We start from the raw sequence: 16,422 nt of genomic DNA, 5'->3' as shown, positions 1-16,422 counted from the left end.
AAATAATTAGTTGAATGAGAAGTGGGTCGCATAACAAAGTTTGTTAATGTAGTTGTCGAAAGCATTTTTAATGATAAGAAAAAAATCAATTCATGTATTTGTATAAAAAAAAAAAAAAAAAAAAAATATACAAAGATTTTATTTATGCTAAAAAAAAATATCTTTATGTTTTTATATTTCCTGCTTTCTCTTAAATGTCATTTCCCTTCTTAAAATTCTTATTGTCTGATTTTAACACGGACATAAGGTACATCAACATCCTCATCGTTTGCATCATTAACACAAACTTCAAAAATAATAGACTTGACATGAGCAGGAATGGGCTTTTTAGAAACAGTTTCTACCAACTCTGAAAGTTTCATCTTTAGTCGCTCAGCAGCTTTCTTCTTATTCATAAAGAATGAATAAAGCATGGAAACACCTGATGAAACCATTGTAACTTCCAATTGATGTTCATTTTGGAAATACTCGATAAATTCTTCAAGCGTCATGTCGTGATCAATATCAAAGCGATCCCAGAGACTGAACTTGGTACCGTTATATTCGAGTTGTGGAGCTGCAATAGGCTCTGAGAAGCCAATGAAAGGCAGAGCTAAATTGACGAAACCATTCTTGTAATCTTCAAGCTTGGTCTTACCATCAATAATCTTGTAAAGTTCGAGACAAACAAGACCGGTCACCATAGCTGTTGTAGTTGCAATAGCAGGGATAATCTTACCTGCAATAAACTTGGTACGGTAACGATCAACAGGACTAATACCATAATTGAGAGCACGCAAATTAGAAGCGGCAGTAATAAAATCAATATGATGGTTACTATCGTCATCCTTTTCAAATTCGGCAGGAATAAGTCGGAATTTGCTGTCAAAGCTGCTGGGAGATGGTAAATTAGCAATGAGATCATCCAAGCTATCATTACCTGCTGCATCATTATCTACAGTTTCATTCTCTTGAACTTGAATCTTCACTCCTTCCTTGGGCTTGAATTCAGGAACAATGATATTTTCAAGCTCTTTACGGATATAGGCTACATCTGTCACTTCCTGAAGCCCATAATTGAAAGCATGCAAGTTGGCTGCATCAATAATAAAGTCAAGATGAGCTCGATTATCAGCGTCAAAGACAAGAGGTGTGGGAACACGTTTAGGTCCAGACCAAAAGAGTTGACCTGTAGAGGTAACAGCATCCGGTGGGAAATTAAACAAGAGCTGACGAATAGTATTGCTAAATAATTCTTCAAATTTGAGTCGTGCCCAACGAACACAGTCAGCAAAAGAGGTGGGTCGATCGGTAGTTAACATATTATTAACAGTCTCGATGGTATCCTTGCTGGTACCACCTTGTTTCAAAGTGGCCTCAATAAAGCTGGGCTGAGTTAGATAGAGATTCACGTTATCAGCAGGTTGTTTAAAGTAGCCCTCAAAGAGATCACGAGCCCATTGAATAGTATGTTCAATAGCATTAGGGAAGTTCTTAAGGGTACAAATGGGGATAGCTTTTTCTGGTGGATCTTGAGAAGAGGAATAGGATTCAGTCAAGAAGGGAATAATAACTTGAGTGTTACCCTTTGTACCCAAGGTACCTGATTCTAACAGAGGCTTACGATAATAAACACATCTTCTATCCATGTATTTACGTGCTTCAACATTATCGAGAGCATTCGTCACACCATCCAAAGATTCAAAGAAATCATCATCATAGATATCTAGAATATAAGCATTAATATCCATTTATATATTGATCCATATATATGTATATTGACATACTTTCTGTTTCAGGTCCAACACGTTCTTGATGAATAGTAATATTTCCACTTAGCTCAGGATTCATTCTAGTAACAGCAGCTGAAGCACATTGAGATTTCAATTTCTACAAAGAGGTGATACACAATTTTATGCAATCAATATATTGTTTCACAAATAATAATAATAATAGTACTTACGCCAACATCACTCGCTCTAAACAAGAATTGTCTATTTAAATTACTTTTTTCAATTGTATCCATATCAGTAATTGTAATATGACCTTTAGGACCACTACCCAAACCCATCATAGCCCAATTTTTCAACATTTCACAACCAATAGCACCAGCACCCACAAGGAATTCACGTGTATTGGCAATCTTTTCTTGAAAGACTTTACCAAAGACAGCAATTTGGCCATCGTAACGGGAGCCCTGAGGGGCACAAAGTTCTTCAGTCAATTCACCAGTGGGAAGTGCCTCAAGAGCATCAAAATACATATATTGATAGATGGGGTTAAACTTACCACTAACAGCCTTCAAGACTTCTTGAGCAGCCATACCACCAAAGACAGCCACCATAGGAGACAATTCACCAGATGATTGATAGGCTAATTCTTTAATGAGTTTTTCATCTAATTCAGGTTTTTCATCGACAGTGGCTAAAAGTGCTTTGGTTTGTTCAAAAACTTCAGTTGCATCTTCTTCATTGCGGGGTTTAGGCCAGCGTCCATGCTTTTCAACAAAAGTAGAGACAGCTTGGAAAGCCAAGTGAAGCTGCATAGGACGATCAAACTTAGCAAAATCAGACACCAAAAACTCAGGTTTGGTTAAGGATTCATTCAATGATTTCTGCATTCAAAACAATAATAGATAAATATAAGAAACAAATTTTGATATATAAATATATATATATTTCTTTTTATAATTCCTTACAAAGTCAATATATTTGGGCATCTTAACTTGAGTAAATACACCTCCATTCGTATAGTCACCAAAGTTGGAAGTATCCCCAATGCTGAAACTGTAAGGACCAAAAACTTTAACTTTACGAGGTGCAGCATCGTTTAATTCAGTCATACCCTGAATTTCTTTAAATGTAACATAATCGCCATCTTCTAAACCATGACGTACTTCGTCTAAGCAAGTGACAATACCTTCCTCTTCCTATAAAATCAATAATACAAATTAATATTACATTTGTAAATTCTATCTACATTTCATTGTTACCTTAGAGATGTTAGCAATCATACCATGTAAAGGTTCTTCACCATTAGTATCAATGACTTCAAATTTAGGACCAAAGTCATTAAAAATACGACTACGCACAACAACAATAATAATAATAAAGTAAGTCAAAAAATATTTTAGTTTCTTACTACGCTTTTTTTTTCTTTTTCTTTACCCAAAAAGACCACGAACTTCAGTAGAAATGAAATGAATATTATTTGCATGACAAATTTCAGAAATAGCTAATTGCTTTGAAAGAGGCAATTCGGTGACTACAACTACTTTATATTTCTTTAAGGCATCCTCTGTTAAATCTGATTCTAAAAGATGAACAGGAACATACTGATTTAGTTCTGCAAGCTTAGGCTGAGTGACCTTAGCACGAGGTTGACCAATATCATTTTCTGTCAAATAAAACTATATAATAAACAGTATTAATATTGAGGGGGGAATCGCTAACTGAAGTTATATATACCTGAGCTGATAAATCAGTAATTTGAACAGGTGAAGGATCCCAAAGGGTGACACTCTTGACGCCAGCTAATACAACATTCTTGGCTATATATGGTAATTAGTATCTATCTATCTATATATTATATAGATGTATAAAGTTTCTTCTTTTTTTTTTACCAATTTCAACACCAAGACCCTTTAAACCAACTACTAAAACATGAGCAACACTCATCTTTTTCATAGCTTCATGACCTAAAACATATCTACAAGAAAACGCGTTAATAAAACTTAATTATGTATTTAGACTACTTACAGCTGACGAGAATACAATCCTTCATCAATGGTTTGTTCTGAATCAACATTCATCTTTGACATTTTAATAAAACAATAAATAAAAAAAAAAGAAAAAATGAGGAAACTCTGATTCTTTGTTTTTTTTATTTTAAAGAAGCGATTATTTTTTAGAAAGTGCTGGACTTTTTTTTTTTTTTTGTGATAATCACATAATCGTTTTGACCAAGTTGGATTTTTCATTTTAAAACACGGAATTTTAAAATGTATTTGTGCGCTTGCTGACTAATTTTTTTTTTATAGCAAGTCATTGCTTTATATGACAATTCTCAATTGAAGCAGTATAAATAATTAATGAATTAGAAAAAGGCTTTTCTAATATAAAGATATATAAAGGGGAAGGAACAGTGTATTGATGATAAACAAGGATACACGTGTTTTTTAAATGTAATCTGATAGCAAGGCAACTTCTTAATAAAAGATATTAAATGGTGAATACTCAATCCTACACAGTTATAAATAATTACAATAACTACATGATTTAATTTTTAGTCTATTTTCGATATTGACCTTTACTTTTTTTTTTTTTTTTTTTTTTTTTTTTTTTTGTATTCTAAAGAGAGAGAAATGAGGGGCACACTATTAAGGGTTATTGTGTTGAGAAGAGATACTTTTATATTAAATAATACTGGTCTGTGTAGGATTTCCTCAATGATACAATTAGTCCCCAGTTAGTATAATACAGTAGTGGTTTCCAAAAATATATATATTTATACATGTATAGACCCTTAACAATATGGGCTATAATGCTGTTGTTGTTTTTGCATAGATACAAAGCTAAAAAGTCACTTAATTACATCATCACTACAGTAAAAGTATAGAAATGCTGATATTCAGGAAATACTGTAACTTTAACATTTGTGTTATTTATTTTGATATAAATAAGGTAAAATAAACACGCTCACAATCAATTATGTAGCTTTATCCATTTCTGTTCTTGAACGATATTGATATAAATACAAACTATTCGTTATAGATGTAATCATGAATAAATCGTCTTTTGGCTCACTCAAGGTTAAACATATTATGACTTGAGCTATTACAGAAAGCAATCTGTTCCCGAAAAGATGGTATCTTCGCGAATAGGTCACTTTCTGGTAATATTAAATATGTTCAGTTACAATATATGATTGCTTATGTTAGTGATGATTGTAGTACATTTTATTAGATTGTCTGATGCTGAAGTCTCTATTATCTCACTTTTAAATTACAAGTGTAGATAAGTAGTATTAGTTCTTTTTGTTTAAATGATCTGTCAAGGATTTCATATTCTTATATATCCTTTTACTGGCTATAAGTGTATGGTCAAGTCATGATTCTATTTTTCAGTTACCATGTCAAAAAAAAAATGCTATTGATGATTCTATTAGAGACTTGCTACATGAGCTATCTCTTAATCTATTGTTATAATAATAACTAGCTTGTAGTTTTATTCTTGGATTCTCAAACTTAAAATCTCTACTAGGGGTCTTAATTGAACATACTCCACTAGTGCTTTCACTGTAACAAATTTTGATTCCTTTGTTTTTGATATTTCTATATAACAATTATAAAGTGACCACCTTTCAATTTGTTACTAACTCAACTAGTTGTTTTAACTTTAACTATTGATGGACTATTCTAGCGTAACTAAGAACTTTTCTTTTTATGGCTATTGTATTTAATAACAGCCTTTTATTGGTGGTTGTCTGATGCCAATGGATATGGTTTTAAGTTTAAGTGTAGTTTTAGAACCAAGAAGATGATATAGGCTTCCTAATAGGTACGTTGGTTATTATATTACATCTTTAAAATATCATACTAAATTAATTTTTTTTTTTTTATTGTTGAAGGCCTTTGATATTTGTATTTGAAACCTCTTATTTATGATTGGATTAGTCTATGTCTATTCAACAAATAATAAATTAATCTTAAACTCGATAAATAAAGATAATCAATTGAACTGGTATGTTTTATCTCCTTAACACAGTGTTGTATATAACGTAAATTTATGCATTTTAACCTAAAAATAAGAAGGAAAGAAAGAAAGAAAAAAAAAAAAAAAAAAAAAAAAAGAGGCTTAATAAATATAATAGTTTAATTTGTTTTAATTGGTTTAAAATTTTTTTTTTCTAAATCTTCCTTTTCTCCATATAAAATTGAAGTGTATAATTTTTTTTTTATACCAGTTTTTCTTTTCTTTTATACAAATTTTTATATATAATGTCTTATCGTGGTAGTGGTCTCTGTTACAAATGTGGTGAATGCAAGTAGAAAATTCCAGTTTGTTATATAATATATACATTTTTTTTAGGGAGAGAAATACTCTTCATCATCATAAAAAAGAAATTTGATGATCTCATTTTCATCAACGTTAATTTCTTTCTGCTCCCACTTTTTTTTTTTTTTTAAAAAAAAATCAAGTAATTATTTTTTTATTATTGCGAAAGCACGTAAATAAATAAAGAAGAAAGGAAGGAGTAGTTTGATATTTAAATTACGTTTATGATGGCCTTTTATTATTTTTATTATTATTTCTTTCCCCTTCCCCTTTCCCTCTTTTTTTTTTTTTTTTTTTTTTTTTTTTTGTTGTTGTTTTAATGCTTACCGTTTTATTTTATTACAGCTGGTCATCAAGCCAGAGACTGTTCCAAGTCCGAGTCTGTTTGGTAAGAAAGATTAGGATATATTTACATGTATAAATAAATAAATAATAAATCGATTTTCATTTCTATTAGCTATAACTGTCAACAAGAAGGTCACATGTCAAGAGACTGTACTGAACCTCGTGCTGAAAAGACTTGTTATAAATGCAATCAAACTGGACATATTTCTCGTGATTGTACTGAATCATCTAATAACAATGGTCCTTCCTGTTATAGCTGTGGTCAAAGCGGACATATGAGCCGTGATTGTCCTGAAGGTGGTAATAACAACAGCCGAGGTCGTTCTTTTGGTGGTAACAGCCGTTCTTGTTATAACTGTGGCCAAACTGGACACATGAGTCGTGATTGTCCTGAAAGTGGTAACAATAGTGGACCCAAGTGCTATAACTGCGGTAACTCTGGTCATTTTTCTAGAGATTGTGATCAACCTGCTCAAGCCAAGACCTGTTACAAGTGTCAACAATCCGGTCATATTGTAAGTTTTTTTTTTTTTTTTTTTTTTTTTTTTGATTGTTCAATTGATAGTTTTATTCATACTTTTATTATTATTGTATAGGCTCGTGACTGTCCTACTTCTGATGGTTACTAAAGAAAATATAAAGATATATTTTGCTTATATATTTGATATAATATCCCATATTATATATCATTATTATTATTACAATGAATTAATAAATTTGCAAATTTTGTAAAGGATAAAATAAATAGTTGGAGTAGAAAACTATAAAAAAAATTTTTTTTTTCTTTCATTGGATTGAGTAAATAACATGTTTGTTTAGTCTAAATTAGACTTATTATATGATATATTTTATTTTATCATATGAAAATAGTAATGCTGCTACTACTATAGTTTGAAAAGACAAGGTCAATTATGATCGAAGTCTAACATATTCATAAATCCATTATTGATAACAAGATAATAATCGATAAGGGAGCTGCAATAAAAGGATTTATGATAATGATCAAGAGGAGCTCTTTTATAAATGTATATTACAAACTAAAGATTTGTATTCATGAAGAAGAGACTATTCACTAACAAAATAAGCCACAGACAAATGACGACCATAAAAGAGTATATTTATGGGTTCTATGACAGGGATACTTGAAAGCATTTAAAGACTTTAATAAGTATACATTTACATAAAGTCGTTTTATATTATTATATCGAGCAAGTAAAGTTTGATTAATAGGATGCTTCTGTCCTATTTATTGTTAGAGATATGATACAGGATAAAAAAGGGTAATGGCAGATTTTTTTTTTTTTTTTTTTTGTAAATAATGGAGTCAAAAAGCTTCAAGTATCCTGAAGAAAAGGAAATATAAAGTGAATAAGAAAGATGACGGACAACTACCTTTATTAAAGATACTGAGCGTCATTTAAAAGTCTATTTCAAAGAATATTTAACAAATTGGATAAATAGGCTGAAATAATAAAGAAGCAATTGTAAATGAGTATAGAGAATATTCTTAGTAGAAACAGATGCTTTCTTTAGAATTAAAATCCTATAGAGTCAATTATCATTTTTATCCAAATATTGCTTGTTAGTTTAATAGTAAGGAAGATTTAAGAACAACAACAATAAACATGATAAAGTGAAAATATACGCATTTTATAAAGAATTATATCTTTTTAAGCTTTTGCATGTAAGAAAAGATCGCCCCATAAAGAGGCTACAATTAATAATCACAAGCATTAGAAAGACTGTTAATTTATTCTAATGGCCTTGTAGTATTCTTTATTTTTTTTTTTTAAGGCTACAAAAGAGAAACGTCATCATTTTTCTTTTTTTTTTTTTTTTTCATTCTTTTGAAAATAAAAAAATAAAATCAAAAATAAAGTAACTTAATTTAAATACCGTTGACTGCATTCTTACCTTAAATGATCTTGTCCGCAGGGCAGGGTCTATTTCACCCCATAAAATAATAACAAAAAGCTCAGTTCCCAAATCTTTTTTTTTTTTTTTCTTTTTGTCATTTTAATAAAGTTAAACATGTCTACTTGGAAGTCTGCCGGTATTACGTATGTGCGATAATAAGCTTTCCGTACATGTTATAAAACAAGTAATTAACTCTGTTTTTAATTCTCTCCTAGTTATCTTCAATATGCCAACATTTGTGCTCGTGCTGTTCGTAATTCTTTGAAGGATGACGTTCGTGCTGCTGCTCTTCGTCGTAACCAAAATAACCTCAAGTTTGCCAAGTGGGAAAATGGTGCCCAAAAGGAACAAGTAAGTTCATTGAAGCTTTAATTAATTAGAAAAAAAAAAAAGACACTAATTTAATATCCATTCATTAGCAATTCGTTAACCCCCCAAAGAGTAATTAAATAAATTGTTTCGAATTATTAACAAAATTCCCTTTTATATTTAATCAACGAAATACAATAAAACAAGAATGTACATGTCTATATTTTGTGTAAGCAAGGGGGAGAGAGAACTTCTTTATCTTATTTTATTTTGTAATTAAATGTTTATGTTTATACATGTGTGTGTGTGTGTGTGTATGGGGAGATTAAATTATGTAATTTTAAATCTTTCTTGAATAAGGGTATCATAACTTAAGGTTATCTGAACATCTTCTTTGGCTTTTAATCTTTGATAAAAAATAGGACAATCTAACGACTCACAAGGAACATTTAAAAGACCATCAAAGTCATGAATTAAAGGTAACTTGGAACATGCTTGACAAGCCGAAAGTAGCCTTTTCAATTTCTGTTGAGCTAATTTCTGTCTTGTCGTTAAAGTAAAAATAGTATGCATAGGATTCTCTTGACATTGTTTACAAAGTGCTATATTATTGATATGTTAAGGATAATTTAAATAGAATACTGTTTTATACTTACACTGTTGATCTGTTAGTTTAGAACATACAATACAATGTAAACTTGCATAATATTGATCAATTCTATTCAAGTTTCTTCTTTGCTGTCCTCCCATAATTTGTGCTAAAGCCATTGCTTCTGCTTTTTTTGTTTGTGGCATAGACTCATACCAGCTTAAAATGTTTACACCCATCAAGTTGAATACCCTACTTAAAGGAGGAATAACTTGTTTTCGAATATAGTATTCAGCATCCAGTCTTAAAGAGCTTTTTTTTTTTGCATATGATGAGTTATGTACATCTATTTCTATTTGGTTTAATATATTTATATACCTGTCATTTAATAAAGTCTCTGGGCGAACTACTTTATCCCTTAATCGTGCATTAGGTCCTCGATAAACCACAACATAAGGAACTCGTTCATTATATTGAGGTTCTGCTCTTGGATCCAGATTTATATTAGCTCTAGCTATAACTGCTCCGTTTGGTCCCTGACCTGCATATGTACCCATTCTCACTTCCTTTGAAATAATAAAATCTTGTAACGAAACTCGATTAGATAGTATCTTGGTCCATTCTTCATAAAGAAATTCTTTTAATTCTGACATATCTTGTGTTCGAAATAAAATTCTAAAAATGATTATGATAAGTCTTTCTATTTTCATATACTCTTGTGTTCTTTTTTTTTTTTTTTTTTTTTTTTTTTTTTTTTTTTTTTTTGTTTACTTTAAGCTAGACTCTAAAATCTTTTGTGTCGCAGCTGTACCATCTCTTCTCACTGTTTCAATTCCTTTGGCTTCAAAGATAGGAGTTGTATTCTGAGATGACTCATATTTAAAGCCAACATATCTTTTTTTGGCTAAAAGTACTGAGGGATGATAGATTTTTTCAAACTTAAGCTTGACAGGTGTAGGATATAAGCGTGTAACAGTATTGGCAATCTCATTCCCTAGCTTAAAGGCTTCCTCTTTAGATTTACCTGGGAAATAAACAAAGACGCTATCAGTGTCTCCATAGACAACTTGGGCCCCCCAATCTTTTGTTTCATTAATCAATCGGATCGTCCTTTCTAAAATCTCACGTCCTGTAGCTACAATACTGTCAGCTATTTCTACACAGGGCATTCTACCAGAGAATGAAGCAGATGTATAACCATAAGTCACATTGGCTACCAGTTTAAGTGTCATTTGTTTAGCGTTTAACATACGTAAAAGTCCCTAAGAAACAATTTGAGTAATCAGTCATTCATGATTACATACACAGCAGTATTTATGGATCATAAATTACTTACAGGATCATCTTCATAATCTTTCATCGCTCTTTTCACCATCACTCTTGTGTCCAATAACTCCTCTAGCATCTTGGCTAATGTACTTTTACGTATCTCTGGTTTAACAAACATGACGCCATTGGGTGATATATGAATATAATCTTTCAAGTCATTTAAAGTCTCTTTATCAGGTTCAAATGAATCAAGTACACCAAACCTCAAATCATTATCTTCTGACTTTCGAATTCTTCCTAAACAAGTGGAATAACAGTAGTTATAGGCAATCATGACTGATGGGTATAAACTTTGGAAATCAAGAACAGCCATAGGACTACTATAGAATCGTGAGATAGGCTCCATCACTAGAGGTAAAACTTCCAAAGACCGTTGAGCGGCTACTTGCTTTCGATTGGGTGTAATAAGGACATAATTTTCAAGTTTAGCAATACGGAAGAGAATAGACTCGACAACATATTGTGATCCCCTAGTAAGGACGGCATAAAAATCAATACCATAAATACGTGCTGATTCACATGTGCGACTAATAACTTGAGAGGCGTCAAGTAGATCAAGATTAAGTTGAACACGTCTTGTATAATATTTTATTAAATGATTTTTAAGTATAGGAATTCCCTTTGAATACCAATTTGTTAAGGTAGAATGAGAATAATAAGGTATTCTGTTAAAAAAAAAAAAATAAATATAAAACATTTTTTTTTCTTTTTTCCTTTATAAGATGGAATAATAATGTATTCTTTTACCTGGTATGTAATAAATGATATGCAACATTTTCAATAGTATAGCTTGTAAGTGTAAGTTCATGTTTTAAAATTCGCCAGACATTAAGTAAATGGCGACCCAAGACTTTATACATAGATGCCTTTTTATAACCCCATTCATCTCTTTTGATACTTTCAGACGTTACAATTACTCTTGACAATTCATCCAATAAATGGAATCCTTTATGTAGTTTTAAAAATAATTTAGTGGGGGGAAGGGTTTTTTTTCTTTTTTTTTTTTTTTTTTTTTTTTTTTTTCCTTTCAACCAATTACCTAATTGTGCTCCTCTTTCTATAAGATATCCCCAAGACCCATTCTGAACTTCATAGCCTACCAACATGTCAGGATCATAATATCGCACTTTTTCAATTAATAGAGAAATTAAATGCTTTTCATCTTGTACATAATCCACAATTAATCCTTAAAATAAATGTTATTTTTTGTTTATATATGTATACATGTGTGTGTGTGTGTGTGTTATGATAATGAGCTTACCATCACAGTTTAAACCAATTTTTGAAGTATTAAAATTATGCATAGCAATCAATCCAATCTTCCCTTCTTTAGATGTCAAATCCTTTTTCAGACACCAAAATACAAGTTGGACAGCATCGTATTGTGGATCAGGAAGCAATCCTTCTCTAGTGTTTACGTGTACTTCCAAACTGAAAAAAGTAACCATTTCATCTTCATTTCTTGTCAGCGCTTTGGGTTTTGTTGCACTATATTGAAATGGGTTAGAGGAAGCAGAGTGATGGAGATGAGGTTGAGCACTATCTTCTAAGGAATCTTTAGGATCATCAATCCACTGCTGAACTTCATGAAAGGAGGGTGGTGGTCTGCTTAATGTCCATGATTTAATATGTGTAGTTGGGTGTCGAGTTGGAACATGATAGGTACTTTTAAATTCCTCAAGGAGTTGTTCACCAATAGGCAACTTAAACTCTTTACCTGCAAAGACAGTTGGAAAGCTAGGCCGATCAGATGCCTTGCTATAAAATGGCTCTCGGTAAGAAATAGGCCCTGAAAATTGTTTAATAAAAGGAGGCGCATGATTGTAGACAAATTCTCGAACATTGTAACCAGTTTGTTGATTATTCTCTATAGTATTGTTAAAGACTGTATCTTTTTTTTTTTATTATTATTTTTAGAATATTCTAATCAACCTAATACTAAACTAAATAACGTACCATCATCAACCTCACTACTTTGAGTCATCATATCAAATGGTGGTGATATTATTGGGCATAAACCAGTTGATGTTGATGTTGATGGTTGAAAGGATTTATGCTTAATTGATTGTTCGGCATTATATAGTATTTTATCTTCTTCAGCATGACAAATAGAAGTATGCGCTCTACTTGTAGATTTGTGGTCTTTTTCCCCTAAGGTATGCTGAGTAGCAGGTCGCATTATAACTTGATTTTCAGGCGTTTTCTGTGCCTTTTCTTTATCATCATTAAGCATGGTAGTCTTCTTGGTGCTATATTTTGATGATTTATCTGTTTCAATTAGAAGGCTAGACTTTATACTTTGTGACTTTTTATGTTGAACAATCACAACCTTTGGCTCCTGAATAAGAGTTTGTTTTGTTTGTAACCGGTGGTGATTTGATGTCTTTTGTTTCCTTTCAGGATATCGATGAATGACGACACTAACTTTCTGAAGATACGCATCCTCTTGTTGTATTTCTGATCTTTGTTCATGAGTGTCAGTCGGGTGAATTGTGATAGTCGATGATTTTACCATCGTAGCATTTAATCTTTGCTTCCGTATCTGCATGTCCGTTTCTGATTTTTTTAATCTCATTCGTTTTAATACTCTCTTCTCCTCTTCCCATAGTTCAGCTGCTGTTTTGAGCTTCTTTTGTTTAACCACATTTGAATCATTTAGTCCGTCAACTTGTTCAATTCTAGACACTAACCTTGTTGTGGGCTGTCTTTTTTTGATATGAAACCTATAAAGATCATGTAATTAATATGTTAAATCAAGTAGTAGATGTTGATATTGCTTACATTGGGTCAGGAGGTATATCACTGATTTGAAATGACTCCTCTTCATTTACATTTGAAGACTTTTGTTTCTCAGTATTGTTATTATTATTTTGAGATAAAATGTTTGCCTCTTCTAACCATTGTGTAAGAATTTCATTGGTTTCTTCTTCGTCCTCGTCATCAAAATACGAATAATCATCATTATCCGCACTACTGACTTGTTGTTGCTGCTCTTCATCTTTTCCCTCTTCTAATATACTTTCCTCAATGAAAGAGTTCAGGATGTCCTTGTCTAATTGAGAAGGTAGTAGTTCCCATTCATGAGTTGTTGATGATATATGAAAGGGATGTCTTTGGGCTTTAGGTTTATAAAGAGCCTCAACAGCCTCAAAGGTTGTCATGATGTTTTCCAACATAACTGGTTCCTTTTTAGGTATTTCTTTTGCATCATTATTCAACATCTTTTCTAGTCTCTTTCGGAATATAGACTCGGATAGCCATGGTTCTGGATCAACTGGATCCTTTATTTGAGTGACAGATGGTATAGGATCCTTTATACCTCTCTCCCGACGACGATCTAATTCATCTCTCCAAATAGTTTCGAGCGATTTGACAAGCTTTGTTGCATTTTGATTTTCACTGTTAATCAGATCTCTTCTATTTAAAATAGCTATCGCATTCATATCCATCTCTAACTCACAATAGCTTTGACGTTGTATTCCATTATCACCAAATCCGGACGCTGATCGATACTGAGCCTCTTGATCGTCCACATGCATCCAATCCATGCCATATAAATTATGATCGATCAAAAATTGTAGTTCAAAATTAAGATGTGCTTCATAAGGTTGATAGACTTTAGTCATAGCACCTGACTGCAAGATGTCCAACATCTGTTGCTTCTCTTGAGGATCTAAAAAATAAATCTTGAGAAAGAGTTGATATGTTTGACAAAAGCCATAAAACGCCTTGCCCTTGGTCAAAATGATGGCTGCAATATGGGGCTTATTGGTATGTGTAGCTAAATTCATAGCCTCATTTAGACTTGTTCCAAACTCAAACATGTCTCGTTCAATATCACCATGAATTGGTAAATCATAAGGTATAAAAAAGTAAGGATAGACCTAGAGGACAAAAAAAAAAAAAAAAAAAAAAGAAAAAAAATTTTTTTTCCCCTTTGTTAAAAGCTAATACTTTATCAAGACCAATATGCTTATTATTACTTGATGAATATGAACACATATTTTTTGTTGTCCTGCGATAGATCCAAAAATTCGCAGCACAGGTGTTTTTTGTATTTTTTGATTTGTGAATGGACAATCTTTGCGATCAAAGCGATCTGGGATAGCCATGTAATGATCGAGATGAACGATTCTTAAAGAAATCGTCATGATGTCAATATGTTAAAAGTAGTTGACTGATTCCATTCAATGATTAAATAAAAAGAAGAAAGACTAAAATATCAGGAATTTGACTAGAATTTTATCATTGGATAGAAAGGGGGAAAAAAAGGAATTTCTTGCAGGAAAAAAAATATTTATTTGTATATTATTAATCCAAAATAAATGATATGTTTTTTAGTAGTATATTTTATTATAAATTAAATAATGATGATAATAATCTATTTTAATAATGCTTCTTTTTACTGTTTTTTAAAGATCGAATCCAAGTCCAGCTTTTTCTCTTGAGCCTAATATAATATTCATATATAAAAAATAAAATAAAATAAAAAATATTTAAGAATAAGTAACTAATTATAATTACTCAATTTATAATGGTGTATAAAAAAAACTTACATCCAACAACACCAGAGATATCAATATCACCTTGTTCTTCTTGAGCTTTATTAGCATGTTCCAAAAAGATCTGAGTAATAGGTAACTCCGCATTTGCTTCCTTTGCCATGTGAAGAATATGTCCTACATCTTTCTTGGCAGTCGAGAGAGGGAAAGCTCTATAATGACGATAGGTATTATTTAACATACGAGTAGCATAAAGTGATAATAAAGAATTAGGATAGACACAATCAATAAGCTCCTTTACTTTATCTTGTCCGACACCTACTGCTTCACCCAAGGCCATACCTTCTCCAATCATCTCAACCATACTGGTAATAAAAAAATTGCCACACAGTTTGAGACGTAAGGATTCAGCTGCATCCTCATAACTTAATTCAATGACTCTTTTACCAATCACGTTAAGGAGGAGAGGAAGTACCTGCTGGCGAATCTCGACGGAGTCACCACCGGCCATCAAGATCGTGAGATCACCGCTTTTGGCTCTGTCAGGTGGGCCCATGACGGGGGCAGCCAAGTAATGAGCACCTCGTGAACTGAGCTGAGTCGCCAGGTCCTTGGCTAAAGAGGGGCTAATCGTAGAGGATTCAACGAGGATAGCACCCTTTTTAAGATGAGGTAGAAGAGTTTGGATTGTTTCTTGAACAGCAGCATCATTCAGGATACAAGAAAAGATGATGTCAGCAGATTTAGCGACCTGTTCAAGACTAGTAGCAATTTCGATAGGATGTGTCTTCTGAAGTTCTTCAGTACGCGCCTGTGTACGATTATAGGCTAAAAGTGGAGGGTAATTCATTGAGGCCAACTTATTGGCAATGTGGCCAGCCATATTTTTACCCATGGCACCTAAACCAATAAAGGCACATTGGGGAGGAGCTGACATTCTAAATAATAAATAAATAAGAGAAAGAAGAAGAAGAAAGAAAAAAAAAAAAGCTATTTATTTTATTTTTGCATAAACATATTTATAACCTGCTGAGAAATAAAAGGTTTCAGTTTTCAAATTATCTCTTTCAACGAGATGATTAATTGCTGACAAAAAAAAAAAAAAAAATTAGTCAGAAACACACAATACTTTCGAAGGATGCAATTATATAAAAATGTCCATACAATAGTATTAAATATCATATTTTATTATCTTCTTTTTTTTTCTAAGCAAAAATCAAAAAAGTAAAAAAGTGAAAAATAAAATTAAAATTAAAATTAAAAATGAGAGAAATGAAAAAGGCAATGAAGGAATGTTTTGTTTTGTTTACATATGTGGTGTTCAAGTAGAAAGCTTAGCAAGATGCATAAATCATAAATAGGGATTCATAAGTTACAGGTTTATCATTAATAAGTA

At 31.8% G+C, this 16,422-nt stretch overlaps 4 protein-coding genes across 4 annotated transcripts; 1 reads left to right on the top strand and 3 right to left on the bottom strand.

Moving 5' to 3' along the window:
* Positions 1 to 218: 218 nt before the first annotated feature.
* Positions 219 to 3,790, bottom strand: BX663DRAFT_441613 (ubiquitin-activating emzyme E1; the record flags this gene model as incomplete). Its single annotated transcript, XM_051523471.1, has 9 exons — positions 219 to 1,705; positions 1,767 to 1,869; positions 1,943 to 2,593; positions 2,678 to 2,902; positions 2,972 to 3,062; positions 3,147 to 3,388; positions 3,447 to 3,529; positions 3,602 to 3,687; positions 3,738 to 3,790. The coding sequence occupies 9 exons, from the start codon at positions 3,788 to 3,790 to the stop codon at positions 219 to 221; spliced, it is 3,021 nt and encodes a 1,006-aa protein (XP_051379255.1).
* A 4,621-nt stretch (positions 3,791 to 8,411) lies between these two features.
* On the top strand, positions 8,412 to 8,746 carry BX663DRAFT_555128 (mitochondrial ATP synthase epsilon chain-domain-containing protein; the record flags this gene model as incomplete). The annotated part of the gene is made up of 3 exons (XM_051531594.1): positions 8,412 to 8,440; positions 8,513 to 8,648; positions 8,717 to 8,746. 3 exons carry the CDS (start codon positions 8,412 to 8,414, stop codon positions 8,744 to 8,746), a joined length of 195 nt encoding a protein of 64 aa, XP_051379254.1.
* An 82-nt stretch (positions 8,747 to 8,828) lies between these two features.
* BX663DRAFT_522025 (uncharacterized protein) lies at positions 8,829 to 14,876 on the bottom strand. Its single transcript, XM_051529322.1, has 11 exons — positions 14,508 to 14,876; positions 13,306 to 14,408; positions 12,481 to 13,247; positions 11,786 to 12,415; positions 11,564 to 11,710; positions 11,272 to 11,470; positions 10,532 to 11,189; positions 9,967 to 10,457; positions 9,574 to 9,870; positions 9,263 to 9,507; positions 8,829 to 9,208 (listed from the first exon to the last, which is right to left on the bottom strand). Exons 1-11 carry the CDS (start codon positions 14,673 to 14,675, stop codon positions 8,937 to 8,939), a joined length of 4,977 nt encoding a protein of 1,658 aa, XP_051379253.1. The 5' UTR covers positions 14,676 to 14,876; the 3' UTR covers positions 8,829 to 8,936.
* On the bottom strand, positions 14,856 to 16,032 carry BX663DRAFT_522019 (NAD binding domain of 6-phosphogluconate dehydrogenase-domain-containing protein). Its single transcript, XM_051529321.1, has 2 exons — positions 15,081 to 16,032; positions 14,856 to 14,974 (listed from the first exon to the last, which is right to left on the bottom strand). Exons 1-2 carry the CDS (start codon positions 15,961 to 15,963, stop codon positions 14,937 to 14,939), a joined length of 921 nt encoding a protein of 306 aa, XP_051379252.1. The 5' UTR covers positions 15,964 to 16,032; the 3' UTR covers positions 14,856 to 14,936.
* Between the last annotated feature and the right edge of the window lie 390 nt (positions 16,033 to 16,422).

This window comes from Cokeromyces recurvatus (genome assembly GCF_025118155.1).
Source record: "Cokeromyces recurvatus strain NRRL 2243 chromosome Unknown BX663scaffold_32, whole genome shotgun sequence".
Classification (NCBI taxonomy): Eukaryota; Fungi; Mucoromycota; class Mucoromycetes; order Mucorales; family Mucoraceae; genus Cokeromyces; species Cokeromyces recurvatus.
The sequence above is the reverse complement of the archived record's forward strand: the minus strand, read 5'-3'. Positions and strand labels throughout refer to the sequence as shown.

What these genes read in the sequence shown, in the direction of transcription:
- BX663DRAFT_522025 (XM_051529322.1), bottom strand. Translation starts at nt 14,675, where the DNA reads ATGACGATTTCTTTAAGAATCGTTCATCTCGATCATTACATGGCTATC. An exon ending in AAGATTATGAAGATGATCCT is followed by an intron (nt 10,458 to 10,531) that starts GTAAGTAATTTA and finishes ATTGTTTCTTAG; the next exon opens with GGACTTTTACGTATGTTAAA. An exon ending in TAAACTAACAGATCAACAGT is followed by an intron (nt 9,209 to 9,262) that starts GTAAGTATAAAA and finishes TCAATAATATAG; the next exon opens with CACTTTGTAAACAATGTCAA.
- BX663DRAFT_522019 (XM_051529321.1), bottom strand. Translation starts at nt 15,963, where the DNA reads ATGTCAGCTCCTCCCCAATGTGCCTTTATTGGTTTAGGTGCCATGGGT. An exon ending in TATCTCTGGTGTTGTTGGAT is followed by an intron (nt 14,975 to 15,080) that starts GTAAGTTTTTTT and finishes ATATTATATTAG; the next exon opens with GCTCAAGAGAAAAAGCTGGA.